The 14627-nt window shown below is 39.7% G+C and overlaps 2 protein-coding genes across 3 annotated transcripts; both read right to left on the reverse strand.

Annotated features, from left to right (window-relative positions):
* Nucleotides 1-552: 552 nt before the first annotated feature.
* szl (sizzled) lies at nt 553-4125 on the reverse strand. Its single transcript, XM_029154777.3, has 4 exons — nt 2003-4125; nt 1722-1888; nt 1507-1599; nt 553-1386 (listed from the first exon to the last, which is right to left on the reverse strand). The coding sequence occupies exons 1-4, from the start codon at nt 2281-2283 to the stop codon at nt 1076-1078; spliced, it is 852 nt and encodes a 283-aa protein (XP_029010610.1). The 5' UTR covers nt 2284-4125; the 3' UTR covers nt 553-1075.
* Nucleotides 4126-4523: 398 nt separating this feature from the next.
* On the reverse strand, nt 4524-13779 carry mov10l1 (Mov10 like RISC complex RNA helicase 1). 2 transcript variants are annotated; one of them, XM_029154775.3, is made up of 27 exons: nt 13619-13779; nt 13178-13308; nt 12900-13087; nt 12449-12608; nt 12096-12208; nt 11730-11917; nt 11119-11259; nt 10659-10973; nt 10266-10463; nt 9874-9988; nt 9222-9399; nt 9060-9130; nt 8876-8967; nt 8741-8796; nt 8299-8390; nt 8146-8224; nt 7890-8071; nt 7447-7593; nt 7225-7346; nt 6881-6980; nt 6592-6738; nt 6307-6480; nt 6025-6174; nt 5833-5940; nt 5103-5243; nt 4900-4991; nt 4524-4728 (listed from the first exon to the last, which is right to left on the reverse strand). In XM_029154775.3, exons 2-27 carry the CDS (start codon nt 13272-13274, stop codon nt 4692-4694), a joined length of 3483 nt encoding a protein of 1160 aa, XP_029010608.1. In that variant the 5' UTR covers nt 13275-13308; nt 13619-13779; the 3' UTR covers nt 4524-4691. The 2 variants fall into 2 exon arrangements, with proteins under 2 accessions (XP_029010608.1, XP_029010609.1); XM_029154776.3 differs by having other exon boundaries at nt 13586-13732.
* Nucleotides 13780-14627: the final 848 nt, after the last annotated feature.

Consider the following 14627-nt stretch of genomic DNA (forward strand, 5'->3'; position numbering starts at 1 on the left):
GAATAAAAGCACCGTCGATTCTCACAGAACAATCCACCAGTATCTCCTGAAACAGGCAAAATACAAGCAAGCAGTTGGCTCAGAAAATTCTTAGTAATGTATGGGAAAAAAAATAACAATGGTCCTGCCTTTATTTAATCCATATCATTTCTCAGAAATCTAACTAATTTTAAAAAGGGAGGTGCCATTTTGCAACTAGTTTGAAAGAATTTTGTGATCGTTTTAAAAATTTGAGGTGATTAGGCTCTTAGATAGGTTTTTGCTTGGTGTGTAGCTTCAGTTGCTGTAACTTAATTTAACTTAATTTTAGCAGTGTCTTTCTTTTATAAATTAAATATTTGTTTTTTTCATTAAATACAATCGTGTTGGTAATTAAATCAACAAATGCGTGAAATAAATCATCACTAATTAGCTCAACCCTGAGTGTTTACTCATTTAGCATTTTATACAGTTGTAGGACTTTTGCAGCGCAAAGTTCTCCATTATGGAATTATTATTTAATGTAGTGTTGAAAAAAGACAAACATATTCATCTCAATTTTTTTTATAAACATATATTTAGAAACTTGAAGTAACAAACGAAAGGGACAGTATCTCAACAGCAAAGCAACGCTGTGGTTCTGTTAGTGTGTCATGTGGTAAAGTTGTGGTAGAGTTAGGACACAAAAGCACAAATACCTAGAAAGGACTGTCTGAAATGATATTTTCCTTCCACATACAAATCAAGCAATGTCATAAATTCATCTTATAGAAAATAATCTCTACAACCAATTTACACAAAATATTACTATATACAGAAATTAGTGCATTATATGTACTGCCAGATGAGACATGAGATCTCAGGCTAAAGAGTGGAAAGAGTTAACATGTCTTATACCAGCTTTGTTAAGATTAGTCATTAAGCTCACTTTAGACATTCTAATTAACATCCACTGCCAAAAACATTTCAAAATCCCTCTGATTTTGGCCTAAATAATAAGTGTGTTTTAAAGCATATATTCCTTCAAAGAGGTGGTTCTTATGTGATTCTACACTTTAAACACTGGTAAATCTCTTACATTTTGGAGGCGTACCGTTCAACATCTGTGGTGTTTCCACTTACGAGTGGCAACTGCAATGCCGGCATCTTTTTTGTGCCAAGGGAACAAATGTGTGAGAGCAAGAGTGCCATCAGACTCCACAAAGCCGGTCAACACAAAAAGCTGCGACCGCCCAGGCTGCACAAGGACTTTGGCACACTGAAGGTTGATGAGGAGCCACTGTTGAAGTACATGCTGGGTATCGTATGGCAGCAGAGGTCCCTGGCGAATAAACTCAACACGGCCCTCGATCTCAAATTGTGGCCCTCCCAATGGCAGACGGCGGTGGTGAATTTTAGCAGCCACAGCTGTGGAAAAGAGATAAACATTAAAACCTGGTCTTCAAGTTTCCAAAAATCATGAATCAAATCTGTCAAAAAAATCAACAAGCCTAAAGCAACAAGACTAAAAATAATTCTCTATTTTACCAAAGTCATGGTGGCAAAAGGCATCCAGGACTGTCTTCATTGCTGGACCTTGTTCCACAGAAGGACAATTCTGGCAGGCTGGTTTGGGCAAGTCTGATAAAAAGTAAACATGATTTAAAACAATGAGCAATATAACAGGATATATAAATAACAGGCTACTTAAAAGATCACTTAAAAAAGTATTCTGCTAATTGGAGTTAAGAACTTGTCATTACCTTTACCAAAGTGGCTAAACTTTGTAAAGGGAGCAATGCATGTGTCTTCCTCAACGGGGAATCGGTCACAGTCAAGAGCCTCAGGCCATTGATGACCCTGACAGGCGAGCACGGGGGCACAGCTGTGCTTCACTGCTAGGCAGAGACTACGGCAGGGCTGGATGAAACTGTGGGGGAAAAATAAAACAGGTAAAATAAAATTATTAGGGAGTAGCAAGTAAAACCATTCCTGTTTTAAAGAAACACCTAATGATGCATGTTTAAATGTAAGACCAACTTACGTGTCAAGACAAACAGGAGCAATGAGGGAGCAGAGGAAAGCCTGAGCTTCGGGGTGGCAGCCTGTCTGCAGCAGGGGCCTCCAGTCTTCTGAACGTGGCACCACTTCAAGATCCACGTTACTGTGACCCAAAAAGTTGGGCAGTCGCATCTCGGAGTATCCTGCATCTTTGCAGACTTTCATGTGTCTTGGTATAGCAACGCAACGAGTGGACTGACCTACGTCGAGAGCCATTAAAGGACAAGCCATGGCTAAGTACGCCACGAGGAAGAAAAGAGCCATACTGAAGAGTTTGGAAGAGAGTCCACAAAGCAGTCAAGCAAGCTTGTCCTTGAATGAATCTCTAACTGCTGCCGGCTTTATATACACCAAGGTGAGACGGCCCATCAGTCTGTTAGACTGTTATCAACTACCTATCAAAGACGGAGAGACAATGCATTAGGAGACAACGGCTTCTTTTGTGCTAAATGCAGACGGCGGGGGTTATCAGTCAGCACATGGAGTATGTGATTGAGGGAGGTAGGGTGGGGGTCAATCCCAAGCCAGGCCTTCACTGAGTGAAACGCAGCCTCAAAGGCAACTCCTACTTTACTTTAATAGTGCAGAAAATTATTATTAAAATTTATTATTATTATTGTTTTAATACTAAATAGAAAACAACAGAAAAGAACAGCACATGTGGCCAATACGTTTAGTCAAAGCTGACCTAGTGTGCACAAAGAATCGGCTTTTGACCCAACTGGGTTACTCCTGCAACACATACAATTTAGATTATTGTTCACATGTTCTGCTCTTCTCTGTTCTTTTCTATTTAGTATTAAAATAATCCTATTTTTTGCATTGGCTGGCACATTAAGTAGCCATCAAGTCTCAAAGATGGTTGGCTGAGGGTCATAAACAGAGCCTTTGAACTGGCTGTAGACAGACAGGGAGCCAGAATTTGAGACATTTGTAGACAGACAGGCAGACTCCTGGTGCTAGACTCTTTCATGTTTCCTTGACTCCTAATTGGAGGGTTTCATAGAATTAAGCATCTCTCACCTGGCTTTGATCTGCCAATAACACAAATGCAAAATACTATTGGCTTAGCACTTTAACTTACATAGAATGAGTTCATGTAGTTTCCATGTAAATGGAGCTTTTCTTCTTTAACCCAAACAGATTCTAACTGAACATGTCTTGCAAAAACATCTCATTACATTTGAATAAATATATGAACCTTAAAAACTGTTGAATTCAAATGCTGAGTAACTATGCACAACTTAACCAGACAGACAATTACAGCGTCCTTTTTATAGGTGTGTAGAGATCTTTCCCAGAGATCAGGACAAAGACAAGTGATACTCTTTACTTTCTCAATTATTTTTGACCTTTCAGTCAGCTAATATCACTACATTACGGCTGTTTGTCTCCAGATTTTAGATGTGTATCTGGAACCTTTGACAAATTGCCTCATCAATTCAAGGTCTCTATCCCACCCATGGTCATTGTGGCTTCAATCACCCCCGGCTTAAGTTTTACTGCCTGATCTGATGAGTGGAGCCTGGTTACAGTTTGGGTAGACGAGTGCAGCCTGTAAGGGAGACTAACAGGGCAATTACAGTCACAGACAAATTTGAGGGAACAATAGGTCTACACATCTCAACCAGCTCCCACTGCCAGGAGCCCAGCAGGGGTCTCTTGTTGAGCCTAATGGCTGCCCTGTAGACACCGTGTCTGACTTGTTAATGTGTCTTGTTCCAACTGAGGCCCCGGCCTGAGCTGATCAAAAGGTGATAAAGTAGGAGCTGAATGGTTGCTCACCTGTCTGTCAAACAGGCCTCCAATAGCTTCAAAGCAGTAACTGCTGTGAATTACTGAAAACTGAATCTATTTTCCTTAATCTAAGTCACGTTCATCCCAAAGCTTGTTTGAATATTTTACATATACAATACAGTCGTCATAGTGGAGTGACACCTAGATCAAAGACACAGGCATGTCTGGGGAAGAACTGAAGAGGGGACAAGTATCTGTGCTGGGCTCCATCGCAGCACAGCAAACTCAGATAAAAGCCGTCTCCCCACGAACACGAGACTCATTAACCTAAGAGACTGAGCCCCATTTGACTCTTTTCTTTCCACCTTTTCTTCCCCACCCACCCTACACCCCCCCCCCCCCTTTCTGTTGGGCTCCAGCGGGGCTGACAGTCCTAGCGCAGACTTTCAGCACTCAATTGTCATATCAAGTCTCCGGGCTTTGTGGGCAGACGCTGCCACAGCGAGGTGTTCAGACACCTTGCCACCACAAACTGCAGACATGTGGCTGACTCCATATGCTAAACTAGGGCAATGAAAACAAACGGATTCAAGGGGGTTTTCATCTGGATTGGCTATTAACAAACTGCTAATACCAGAAACTTTTTTCTGGTTTTTCACTAGCAAAGAAGGAGCTAAAATACAAGTTAGAGGAATCTTCCCATCTGTAAAGTATTAATTGAAAAATCAAACAAGCATAATAATGACAAAACAGTGAAGAGCGCAGTGTACACAAGGCTATGATTCTTTTATTTATATCTGAGTGTTCACAGAAACAGAAGAAAAACCTCTGCAGTCAAACCAATACATTTAACAGTGAACAAGACAGCCCCCGCTCACTGGTGTATGGCTAACAGAGACATAAGCCAATGAAAAATGAAGGGAGCAGAGGTAAGATTATATGTTATCCTTTGCCCGTTTCGTTTCTGCAACTCTGTGGGAGAAAAAAATAAGGTTAGGCTCAGAGATTATGACAGCAAATCTAGATTTCTGTGTGTAGTAGCGCTTAATTTAGTCAAGTTTTCAGGACTGGCCCTGTATAAATGTATTTTAAAGAGAATATTATAATTATAAGAGTATAATTTATTGACATCAATTTACATACATGTGAGATTGTCTTAGAGCGGGTGGGGGATCACAGCCCACGTATGCCCCATTAGTGAAAGAGTACTGCAGCAGAGCTCTAAAGCATGGATCCTGGGAACGGAATTAAAATAATCAATCCCAAAAACGCTAAACAACAACAAACATGAATTTTTAACACCTATAATTAACGTTTCTATAACAATAAAATATTTTGTCACTTACCTTAATGAGAATGTGGGGATTACCAAGAATCAAAAGCAGGGCTTTGGGGCGAGTAACTGCAACGTTGAAGCGTTTAGGGTTTGACAAAAAGCCAAGCGTGGCTTGTAGATCGTCAGTCTGCACTGACTCATTAGAGCGCACCTACATGTTCAAAATAGCAAATTATGAAATTGTAATTAAAATACAAGCGCTGGAAGGTTATGACTGATCTCACCTGTTTCATGGGCAACATTATAGTGCATCTGTGAAAGAGACTGAAGTAATCATTGGACAATTGCCAGCTGGTTTCTAGAGATTTCAACAAATGAGCGCTTCCTTTCAGGCAAACCACCTGACTGTCTCTACTTTGTTGCGTTGTATGAAACAAACTAAGATTTCTGCAGTGTCCTTTGTGTTGCATTGTTCCACCAGCACAGGGACTGTCCCTGCATTCCAAAACTAAACCGTGTGTGACTCAAACCTCTCCTTGTGTCCTTTGCATATGTAAACAAGTAACTCCAGAAAATGCCTGAACCCAAATCTCAAAGAATTGATCTTTGTGTATGTGAGCAAATCAAGTCCCAGACACTTTTTGAGCTGCCAGTATGAGACTTGTTTGAATCACAATGTTCCAATATTTACCACATTTTTCACAATGTCAGGAATATGTATATACCCACCAAAATTTGATACATCAATTGTGATAACTGCAAATGGAGTACAATAGTCAGCATGTTCAGTTTTTGCCTACCGTAGACAAGATGATGACCAGAAACTCTTGTCCTTGAAATTCCTCCACAGAGCCTACTTTGATGCCAAACAGGCCAACTTTACCAAGCAGCAGTCGGATCTTCTCACACTGTAACACAGTGACACTTTCTACAGTATGTAAACATGTTTAAAATCTTTTTCAGTTGATATTAAAATGATGGCAAAGCAATACTTGTTTTTTGTAGGGGGCAATGATGCCAATGTCTGAGGGATCTACTGGGTTGTAGAGCTTCTTGGCCAGCTGGCAGCAGTAGAGCATGACCTGTACAGCCTCCCCTGGGTTGAACCATGATGGGTTTCTTCCTTCTCGCATTTCTGTACCCTAAAAATGAATGTGGCAGATGAATTTTCAAGCTGCTTAGCGCAAGTAAGAGCATTACATTCATTTATAAAGTATAAAATGAATCAAATCTTACAGATTTGATTTGCAAGCGTATACATTGGTTTTAGTTACCCTGAGACCATGAAAGAGGAGAGGGAAGCCTTTTTTGGGAAGGTTTTTCCAGTTGCTCAAAGAGTCCACTATAGACCTGGGGGCTTTAAAACACAGTTCACCCTGGTAGAACAGCTTGGAGGGTAGCGTCAGCAAGGCCTCATGTGAACGGTAGTTGTAGATCAACTTGGTCACCTGTAACAATTAATGAAGATTGTACTAAAACATAAATTTCATTGTATTTAAGTATCTTTTTGTAATCCATCAACAACAACAAAAAAAACATTTTGTATGCATTGCACCAACCAGCTTAGGATTGTACCCCCACTCCTGTCTGGAGTACAGCGAGTTGGACATAAGTCTCTCCAATAAAGAAACCCCCAGGCCAAAGGCATTGGCCAGCTTGGACTTCACTACTGGGCCCAACTGACAGGGGTCTCCAGCCAACACTATCTAAGTAGGTGAGGGCAGAAACAAAAATGTTAACTAGTACTAACTAGTAATTAAATACAAAGATCAGTCAAGTTATAAATACCCTTCACAAGCTCAGTTTCTGCTTTTAAATGACTTTATACAGAATATGTATTGTATTGACCTGTCCATCTCTCTCTGATACAAGGCTAATGGGTATCAGGGACTCTGGCTCTGTGGCCTGGCCAGCTTCATCCAGGAACACATGTGTAAAATGTCCAACTCTGGGGATGAATAAAACCATGAATGGCAGCAGACTGAGGGTAAAGTAAGTAGGGGGGGGAATAGTGTTGATGTGCATTTAAAGTTATACAAAGAAACCAGGAAATCACAGAACAATTTTACAAACAATGAAGATAGAGGAGTTTCCCAAGAGGTTGATATCAAAAGTGTGTTTCACAGACTAAAGGGCAAAGATCTTTGTTACTGAAATGTTAAATATAATTTGTATGAAAGTTCTGGCCTTACCGTAGTCCTAAATTATGGAACATGCCAGCACTGGAACAAGTGCTGACGACGATCCTGTGAAAAGAGGCATGACGAATGTCCTCTCCAGCCTTTGAGTAGGATCTCAGCACTTCTGGAATGGACTACAGACATTATGATTGATGAAATCAGAAGTATTGCATGACAATGCAATGCATGACATTTAACTGGTATAGCAACACACTACACAGTCTTTTGCATTACCTCATCCTGCCTACAGGACGCATTGACACGCGCCAAACTTGCAGCATGTAGGAAGCCACTGTTATGTAAACGAATGCAGATGAGGTCAGCAGCACTGTTGGAAGGCGTACATACGAGTACTCTGCTACTGGGAAGAAAGTGATAAACCTGAAGGTAAAGAAAGTTAGTAAAGTCAGGAAGAATAGAGTAAGCTTTATAAGGCAAATGCAAACGCATTCAAACTTTGAGGTATAACAATGATTTAAGATGAACACTGAAGATAATAATAATATAAATAATATGGAAAAGACATTGTTCCTATGTCATTCTATCTTAAAAAAAAATTAAAAAAATCTAACCCATAAGCTGAAAAAGCATTTGCTCATATGGCTTTCCCCTCCTTTTCTTGTCAAATAATGTTAAATACTAGCCTTTAAAATACAGTCACTGATGGTCCAGTTTACCTGTAGTATGGCTTCAATAAGGGTGATTGTTTTGCCTGTCCCTGGAGGTCCAAACAGCACATATGGAATTGGCCGACACTCTCCAGCAAGGATTCTCTTTACTGCCTCTCTCTGAGATGGGTTCAGCTCAGTGTTAAACAGCTGCCCTTTACTGGGAATGGGCTTGGAGGCCACTCTACCATCTAAAAAATGTATTAATAATCTGTGTTATCTGGTGTGTAAGAGCAGAGCTGGTACAAAACTAAAGTTTAAATACCCAAAATTTTGGTCTGTGTGCCCTTTGACTTCATGTCGATGAAAATGCTCGAAACCTCCCCATTTTGCAAATCAGCAACCTGTTTTTTTAAGACAATTGTAGTTACACAAAAATACAGACTTTAATGACATTGTGTTTTATTTTTTGTTTTACCTCATTCTCCTCTGTTTTGTTTGGCTCCGTGCCATCCACCCAATTCTCTGTCCACTGAGGAGTCTGAGGATTAACTCTAGAGGGGAAGAGAACTGAAACACAGTGTAAAAAATATCCTAGAATAACATAAGTAACTACTTTTACTGTTTGTACAAAGCCCTTGAGTTATTAAAAACAAGGAGGTTTATAGAGAGAAATGTCGCCCTCTGGAGCCAGTTTTTGTCACTGTTAGTGTGTGTCCTCTTAGCCTTTGTTAGTACAGTCCACATGATAAACTGATTTCCATGAAACCCTACATTTTTTAATAATATAAACAAATAGAATTTACAAATAGAAATAGAATTTTTAATTATACCCAGGATTAACTCATGAAACATATTCTTACTATGTCAGGAAACATACAAATGCTGTACAAGTTATTTTAACAAAACCTCCAACTTACTCTCTCCAAAGTGTTTTGCTTGTTCCAGTGCGTTGTGACATCGCCTCATGGTCAATCTGCAAAAGCAAGTAACCCAAAAACCTCCAAATAAATAAAATTACAAGGCGATTGCATTCGAGATCTCACTTGTCTCACCTGTTGTAAGTGAACTCTACATCAAGTGGCTCCCCAAGGTAGCAGCGCTGAAACTCTGAGTTCACCTTTAAACTCACATCTTCATCTTTGATCTGTGTCAAGGAGCAGCATTACAGCTGAAGCATTGACAATAGATTTTTATAGAATACAAAGAGATACTTCAGAGCACTAAAGATCTCTGTACCTCTGTTACACAACTAACATACTCCATTACTGTGTCATCCCTCTGCAGTTTCTTCAACATTATCCTGTCACCTGTAGAGGTTTGTCAAAAAATAAATACCACCACCTTGAACCTCTGCAATGATTCAGAAAAAATATGAAATTATGGGCAAGACATGGTCACCTATACTAAGACTGGGTCTCCCTTCTGCCAAACCAAGGACCTCAAGGTGCAGGAAGACAGCTCCTCTCCGAAGAATAGCTCCAGTGATTGAGAATTCCTTCAGTTCTTTTTCTTCATGCAGCTCCTCTAGCCAGAGAAGAGTTGCAAACCTTATGTGCATGTTGGATGGTGATAGTACCTAAGACAAACAACAGGTAAAGGGAACTATATTAAAAGTAAAGCAAATGAAGAAAACTTTGGGACCATCTAGTTTCAAGTTTCATTAAATTCTTTGAATGATTTGCTAACTTCAGGACAGCTGTAACTGGATGGGTTCTGCTATGACTGAGCATCAGGTGGTTGTAAAATCATCACAATATTGTAATGCAAGGTGCCATCATGAAACAGATCAAACTTGATCAATTCAAAGGCATACATTAAAATTAAAAGCAGCAAATAATAGCAGCGGTAAGATATATCAGTTTTCAGTGGTTAACACAGATGTATAAAATAAGTTTTTAAAAAAAATTAAAAAATGTTTCATACACCATTCATCGAAATATCTACTGTAGGATTTTGGGGAAGAACGTGAGAGGCTGTGAATAAGAGAATTAAAGCCAGTTCCTAATAACTCACTTTTACAGGGCCAGCTAAAAGTCACATACACACTCACCTCTCCCAAGCAGGGCTGCACCACCAACACATCACTGTGCGCCTCCACACAGTTTCTTAAAGCCTGGGGAACTGGGTAATTGGGTAGGAAATTCGGCAGTCGTCGCTTAGTAAGCCTGTAAGTGCACAGGTCTATGTTAAAGGTCACAAACCCTTAGTTTTTTTTTTTAATCAATTAAACATTTTTTCAGAATTGGCAAAATAAAAGTAAGTCTAGCATTTAAAATGGTAATGCTTAAATTAGAATTTATATATTATTCAGAGGCTCCACTAAAAATATCATTTTTTAAATCAAAAACATAAACAGCTGTCTGAGACTAAGACGCAAGGCTTGTTTGAGCTGGAGACTTTGCTTTATAGCTTGGGTATGAATAGAAGCTACCATTTTCTTACCTAGGTGTATCTTTTGGAGCAGACACTGTGATCACATGAGCAGGATTTATTGAGGCTCGATAAGCCTCAATGGGAGTGTATGGCACGGAGGGCTGCAGCAGACGCTCCTCTTCACTGCCTACGGTGACCTCCAGGCGCCTTCCAATGGTGAAAGAAGAGAAGTGCAGCAATAGAAGCTCTGAACAGCTTCCAATGGTCCTGGGCAATTCAAACAGATTTGATAAAACACCAATTATGTCACTGCCACACATCGGTGCAGAGCAGTGTATGTAGAGGACATTTAATAAGGGATGAAACCAAAAGGAGTCTTAACTCAAAATCAATCTCTTTGGTCTTTTACTTCTCTACCTGTTCTGTGCATTTACTTTGCAGCAAAAATCTTACTTAACTTACTTGGCCTGGCAGGATACCACAACAGACAGCCTCTGTCCTGGAGGAAGCTCCACCTCTCTTTCCTCCTTCCTTACTCCAAGGGAAAGGTTTTCCTTCTTCAGCACTTTACCATTTTCTTGGTGTCTGTCTTTTGCATGATTTACTTGTTTCTCTGAGGAGTTTGAAAGGTTGTCAGACTTTGAGTCGCTTTCATGCAAAGACTGTTTCTCTCTAAGTGATGAAGACCCTCTGACAGCAACCAGCATGAACTGTTCCAGTGAATCCCAGCCAGCAAATTCGCAACATATTAACTTGTGGGTCTCTGAACCTTTATTCCTTTAAAAGAAAAAGATTACTGTGATACAGAAAATTGTATATTTTTAGAAACTGTAAGACATTTAATGATATTAGGAAGTGTGTTCCCAAGTTAATTAGTGTTAGATATAATGTGAATATTTTTTTCCTTCTCTAAATCACTCACTGTATCCACAGCACTAACTCTTGCCTCTCTCCCATCATCAAATCTCCAAACTGGCCATAATCTGTTACGTTCAACCCGCCTTTGTTTTCCAAGAGATTCTGGAGCTGAGCCTCAGGGAGAACTGTAGTGGAACACGTCACACTGAAAAAACAACGTTGACGACGACAACAACAACCGGGCCGTTATTGCAATGATTTTTATAACCTACAAATCTGTAAAACATTTTTAAATTTAATTTTTTGGTCTCACTAAATCCTGAAAAACTTTGCTTTGTAACATATACATATTTACATAGGGTAGTGGAATTTAAGTGATTTTAAGTCTAATTGATATTGTGCATGGAAAAAGGTTTTGCTGCTCCATTTTACAGATCCCACTTTTAGAAATAAAGCATATGTAACAACCATAGCTACAGCCAACAGAATGAAACAAGTTAACCTATAATCACATTATAAATACACAGTGAATATGTATTTCTAATACATAGAGTATTCCAAATACATAGGAAATTCAGTATAAAATTTGCCCTACCTTTCTCTCTAAGACTATGGTTAATAATCATTACCATTGGTTGTAGTGATATAAAGAAAAAAAGTCCAAACACTGAATACCTCTTAAGACAGGGCGCCATGCACAGGGCCCTCCAACAGTGTAATGACTGACTGCTTTCCACCATTACCAGGTTGACCAGGTGCCCTGGCATAGGCTGGTAGTTTGCCGGCAGCAGCAAAGAGTCCAAGCAGAAGTATACAGTGTCTTCCACTACTCCACCATTCCCATACACACTAGTAACACACACCTGAAGATGGACTCACAGGAGTGAGAAATCAAAATGGTCATCACTAACAGACAAATAAGTTCAGATTTTATTCATGTCCAGTTAAATTGAACACGCATGAATGTTATTTGACCATGAACATTTTTCAAAATTAATAATAGCTAATAAAATCTAGTGTAACTTTCAATTAAGCATTTACCTGATCTAGGCGGCAATAGCGCAAAGGTGCCACAGATTGTGCATGTGTGCTCCACTGCCTGGGATTGACTAGATATTTAGCTTGGACCCAGTCTCCCTTCATTGGCTCATAACCTGAAAGCAAGTACAGAAACAGATAGTTAACCCTCAACTGTTGGTAAATCGGGTAGGAATACAAGTTTGCATGACCTAGTTTGAGTCTTAGAACTAACAACACAACTAGATAAGAATAGGTGAATTAAAAATATCAGCAGCATGCTGAAAGACCACTAGAACAGATGTAGTCTGAGCAAAGAATTGTGAGGGCCAGGAACCTCAAAACCTGAGCATGTGAGATACAGAGAACGGCAGTACCTTGCCAAAGACTGCACCGTGGGAAGTATGTGGTTTGGCTTATGTAGCCACCATCTCCATCAAATGATGTGACTTTGCCGATGAGAGGCCGCAGCTGCATACCATCGGCTTCTAGGGAGGTTCCGCCTCCATCTTCCCAAGCATCTGCACTCTTCTCAACCTAAATGGCAGTGTTAATGTTGGTAGACTGAAAGATAATGCCTCACTGTGTGACTTAAACTATGTTTTTAATAATAGTGAATTCAGACAAGTCATTAAAGTTAAAGATTGTTGCACGAAGAGGGTATTAACATTTTCAACTTGAAAAGCATAGTCTTGTGGTGATCAAATGTTGGACATTCACTTTAACAACTCCAGACACAGATTAGAGTGTGTTGCATCTTAATGATTCCACATAAATTCAATTACATAACGTTTGCATATTCACAAAACATCTAAGCACGTTCCTCACCCTTAGGGCCTTCCATCCCCTTTGGGCACCATCTCGCACTGCTATGCAGTTCACGAGGTCTCCTTTCTTCAGCGGCACTCCGCCCAACACCTCTCCGTTGGTGAAGCAGATGGCATCGTCTATCATGCCGTGGTCCGTACACAGCTGGGTCACCACGCTTCCCTGCAGGTGGCGAACGTCCTCCAGGTCTGTTGAGCATTAGAAACACGGGGCCGCGTGATACGGTGAATACACCACACAACCGCGTCTCTGGCCATTCATAAAAACGTTGCTTTGACCTGGTATAACGGAAAAAATGCCTTGTTCATCCACTTCTACCGTCCTCCACAACGGAGACACCAGCTTCGACAGCACGCACCGCACAGCAGTGAGCATTTCTGCTAAAAGGCACTAGCCAAGGCTGTTAACGCTATAACACAAACACAAAAGACATGTTTTCTGTATTAATACATACATTAAAATGTGTGTGTAATTTCAGTGTTGTATTTGCTATTTATTTTTCGTTATATTAAAAGTATAAGTATCATATAAAGAAGGGCTAGCTAACAATAACCCTTTAGCTAGCTAACAATGCACAATCAAAGCTAACTATCGCCTGTCTGAGCAAACATATTACCCGAAGGGCGCAATTGGAAATAATTATTGACATTATTTAAAAAACAAAGGGTAAGTCACGTTTAAATTACCGTTTCAACTCAAATCTATCAACAACACTTCACCTGCTGGGAACACTGAGGGTTGAAATTTAGACCTCGCTTTTGTTTCAGCCTGAACGCAAAGTGCGCCACGTACGTGCGCGGGAGCACCCGGTTCACGGTTATGAAGAGTGGCGTCGTTATAGAAAGTGACCAAGCGAACTCCGTATCCCATAATTCCTCACCAGGAAGTACAAGCATTAACCACAGCGATAATGACTAAAGTTAATGACCCAAATACTGTGTTACTGGCTAAAAGATGACACATTTAAATATTAAACTGCCAAAAGCAAGTTTAAAGTGCTGTGCACTGATATTAACGATATGTCGATTTATTTTGGGGATTAATTCAAATGAAAAGCGGCGTCTAAATTATGCGTGTGTTCATAACTTTTAAGTTTTCTTTACAATCTTTTAAATTTAGTACAGATAACTAATATAATTATTGTTAATATGACTCTTATATTGTCACTCATAATGAAAAAAATATAGGTTTGCCACGGAAGAATCTGAACTGATCTGATCAGAAGCAAGGTGTGTGAATTAAGTGTCCTTGCTGATCCAACGTTTACCACAAGAGGGCAGTGGTGGTGTTTTTATTTTACACAAGACAACTAAAGTCTCTATAGAGTGCAAATAAGGCCAAAGGAGGAATCAGAATAAGTAGTTCAAGTCTGTGTAGCTATGATTAAACACTTGACTTATCTTGACAATGCCATAAATGCTCCGAAAAATGTTTTCAGCTATTCTGGGAAACATATTGCCACCTTAGTTAGATAATGTATGGCTTGGGCCTGGGACCTTAACTAAAATCAGAAAGTATGTTAACAAATAACAGTACAGTCAAGATTAGATATTTACCACCACAGGTTTTCTACCTAGTTAGAGTAGATGTAACTATTTACAGGCAAACCCATACCATACTTACTACAAATAATAGTCTATTTTGTCAAAACAGAACACACAACCACATGATGTCTTTCATTGTAATTGGCTTTAAGTCAATAGTGAACACATCTAAGTATTTATTTGT

Source organism: Betta splendens, chromosome 6, assembly GCF_900634795.4.
Source record: "Betta splendens chromosome 6, fBetSpl5.4, whole genome shotgun sequence".
Lineage (NCBI taxonomy): Eukaryota > Metazoa > Chordata > Actinopteri > Anabantiformes > Osphronemidae > Betta > Betta splendens.

Excerpts from the sequence above, each read along its gene's own strand:
- szl (XM_029154777.3), bottom strand. The coding sequence starts at position 2,283 with ATGGCTCTTTTCTTCCTCGTGGCGTACTTAGCCATGGCTTGTCCTTTA. Across the intron at positions 1,600-1,721 it reads GTTTAGCCACTTTGGTAAAG|ACTTGCCCAAACCAGCCTGC; the intron begins GTAATGACAAGT and ends ACTTTTTATCAG. Across the intron at positions 1,387-1,506 it reads CTTTTGCCACCATGACTTTG|CTGTGGCTGCTAAAATTCAC; the intron begins GTAAAATAGAGA and ends TCTTTTCCACAG.
- mov10l1 (XM_029154775.3), bottom strand. The coding sequence starts at position 13,274 with ATGCTCACTGCTGTGCGGTGCGTGCTGTCGAAGCTGGTGTCTCCGTTG. Across the intron at positions 12,609-12,899 it reads GGGGATGGAAGGCCCTAAGG|GTTGAGAAGAGTGCAGATGC; the intron begins GTGAGGAACGTG and ends ACTGCCATTTAG. Across the intron at positions 6,175-6,306 it reads TCCTCTTTCATGGTCTCAGG|GGTACAGAAATGCGAGAAGG; the intron begins GTAACTAAAACC and ends ATTCATTTTTAG.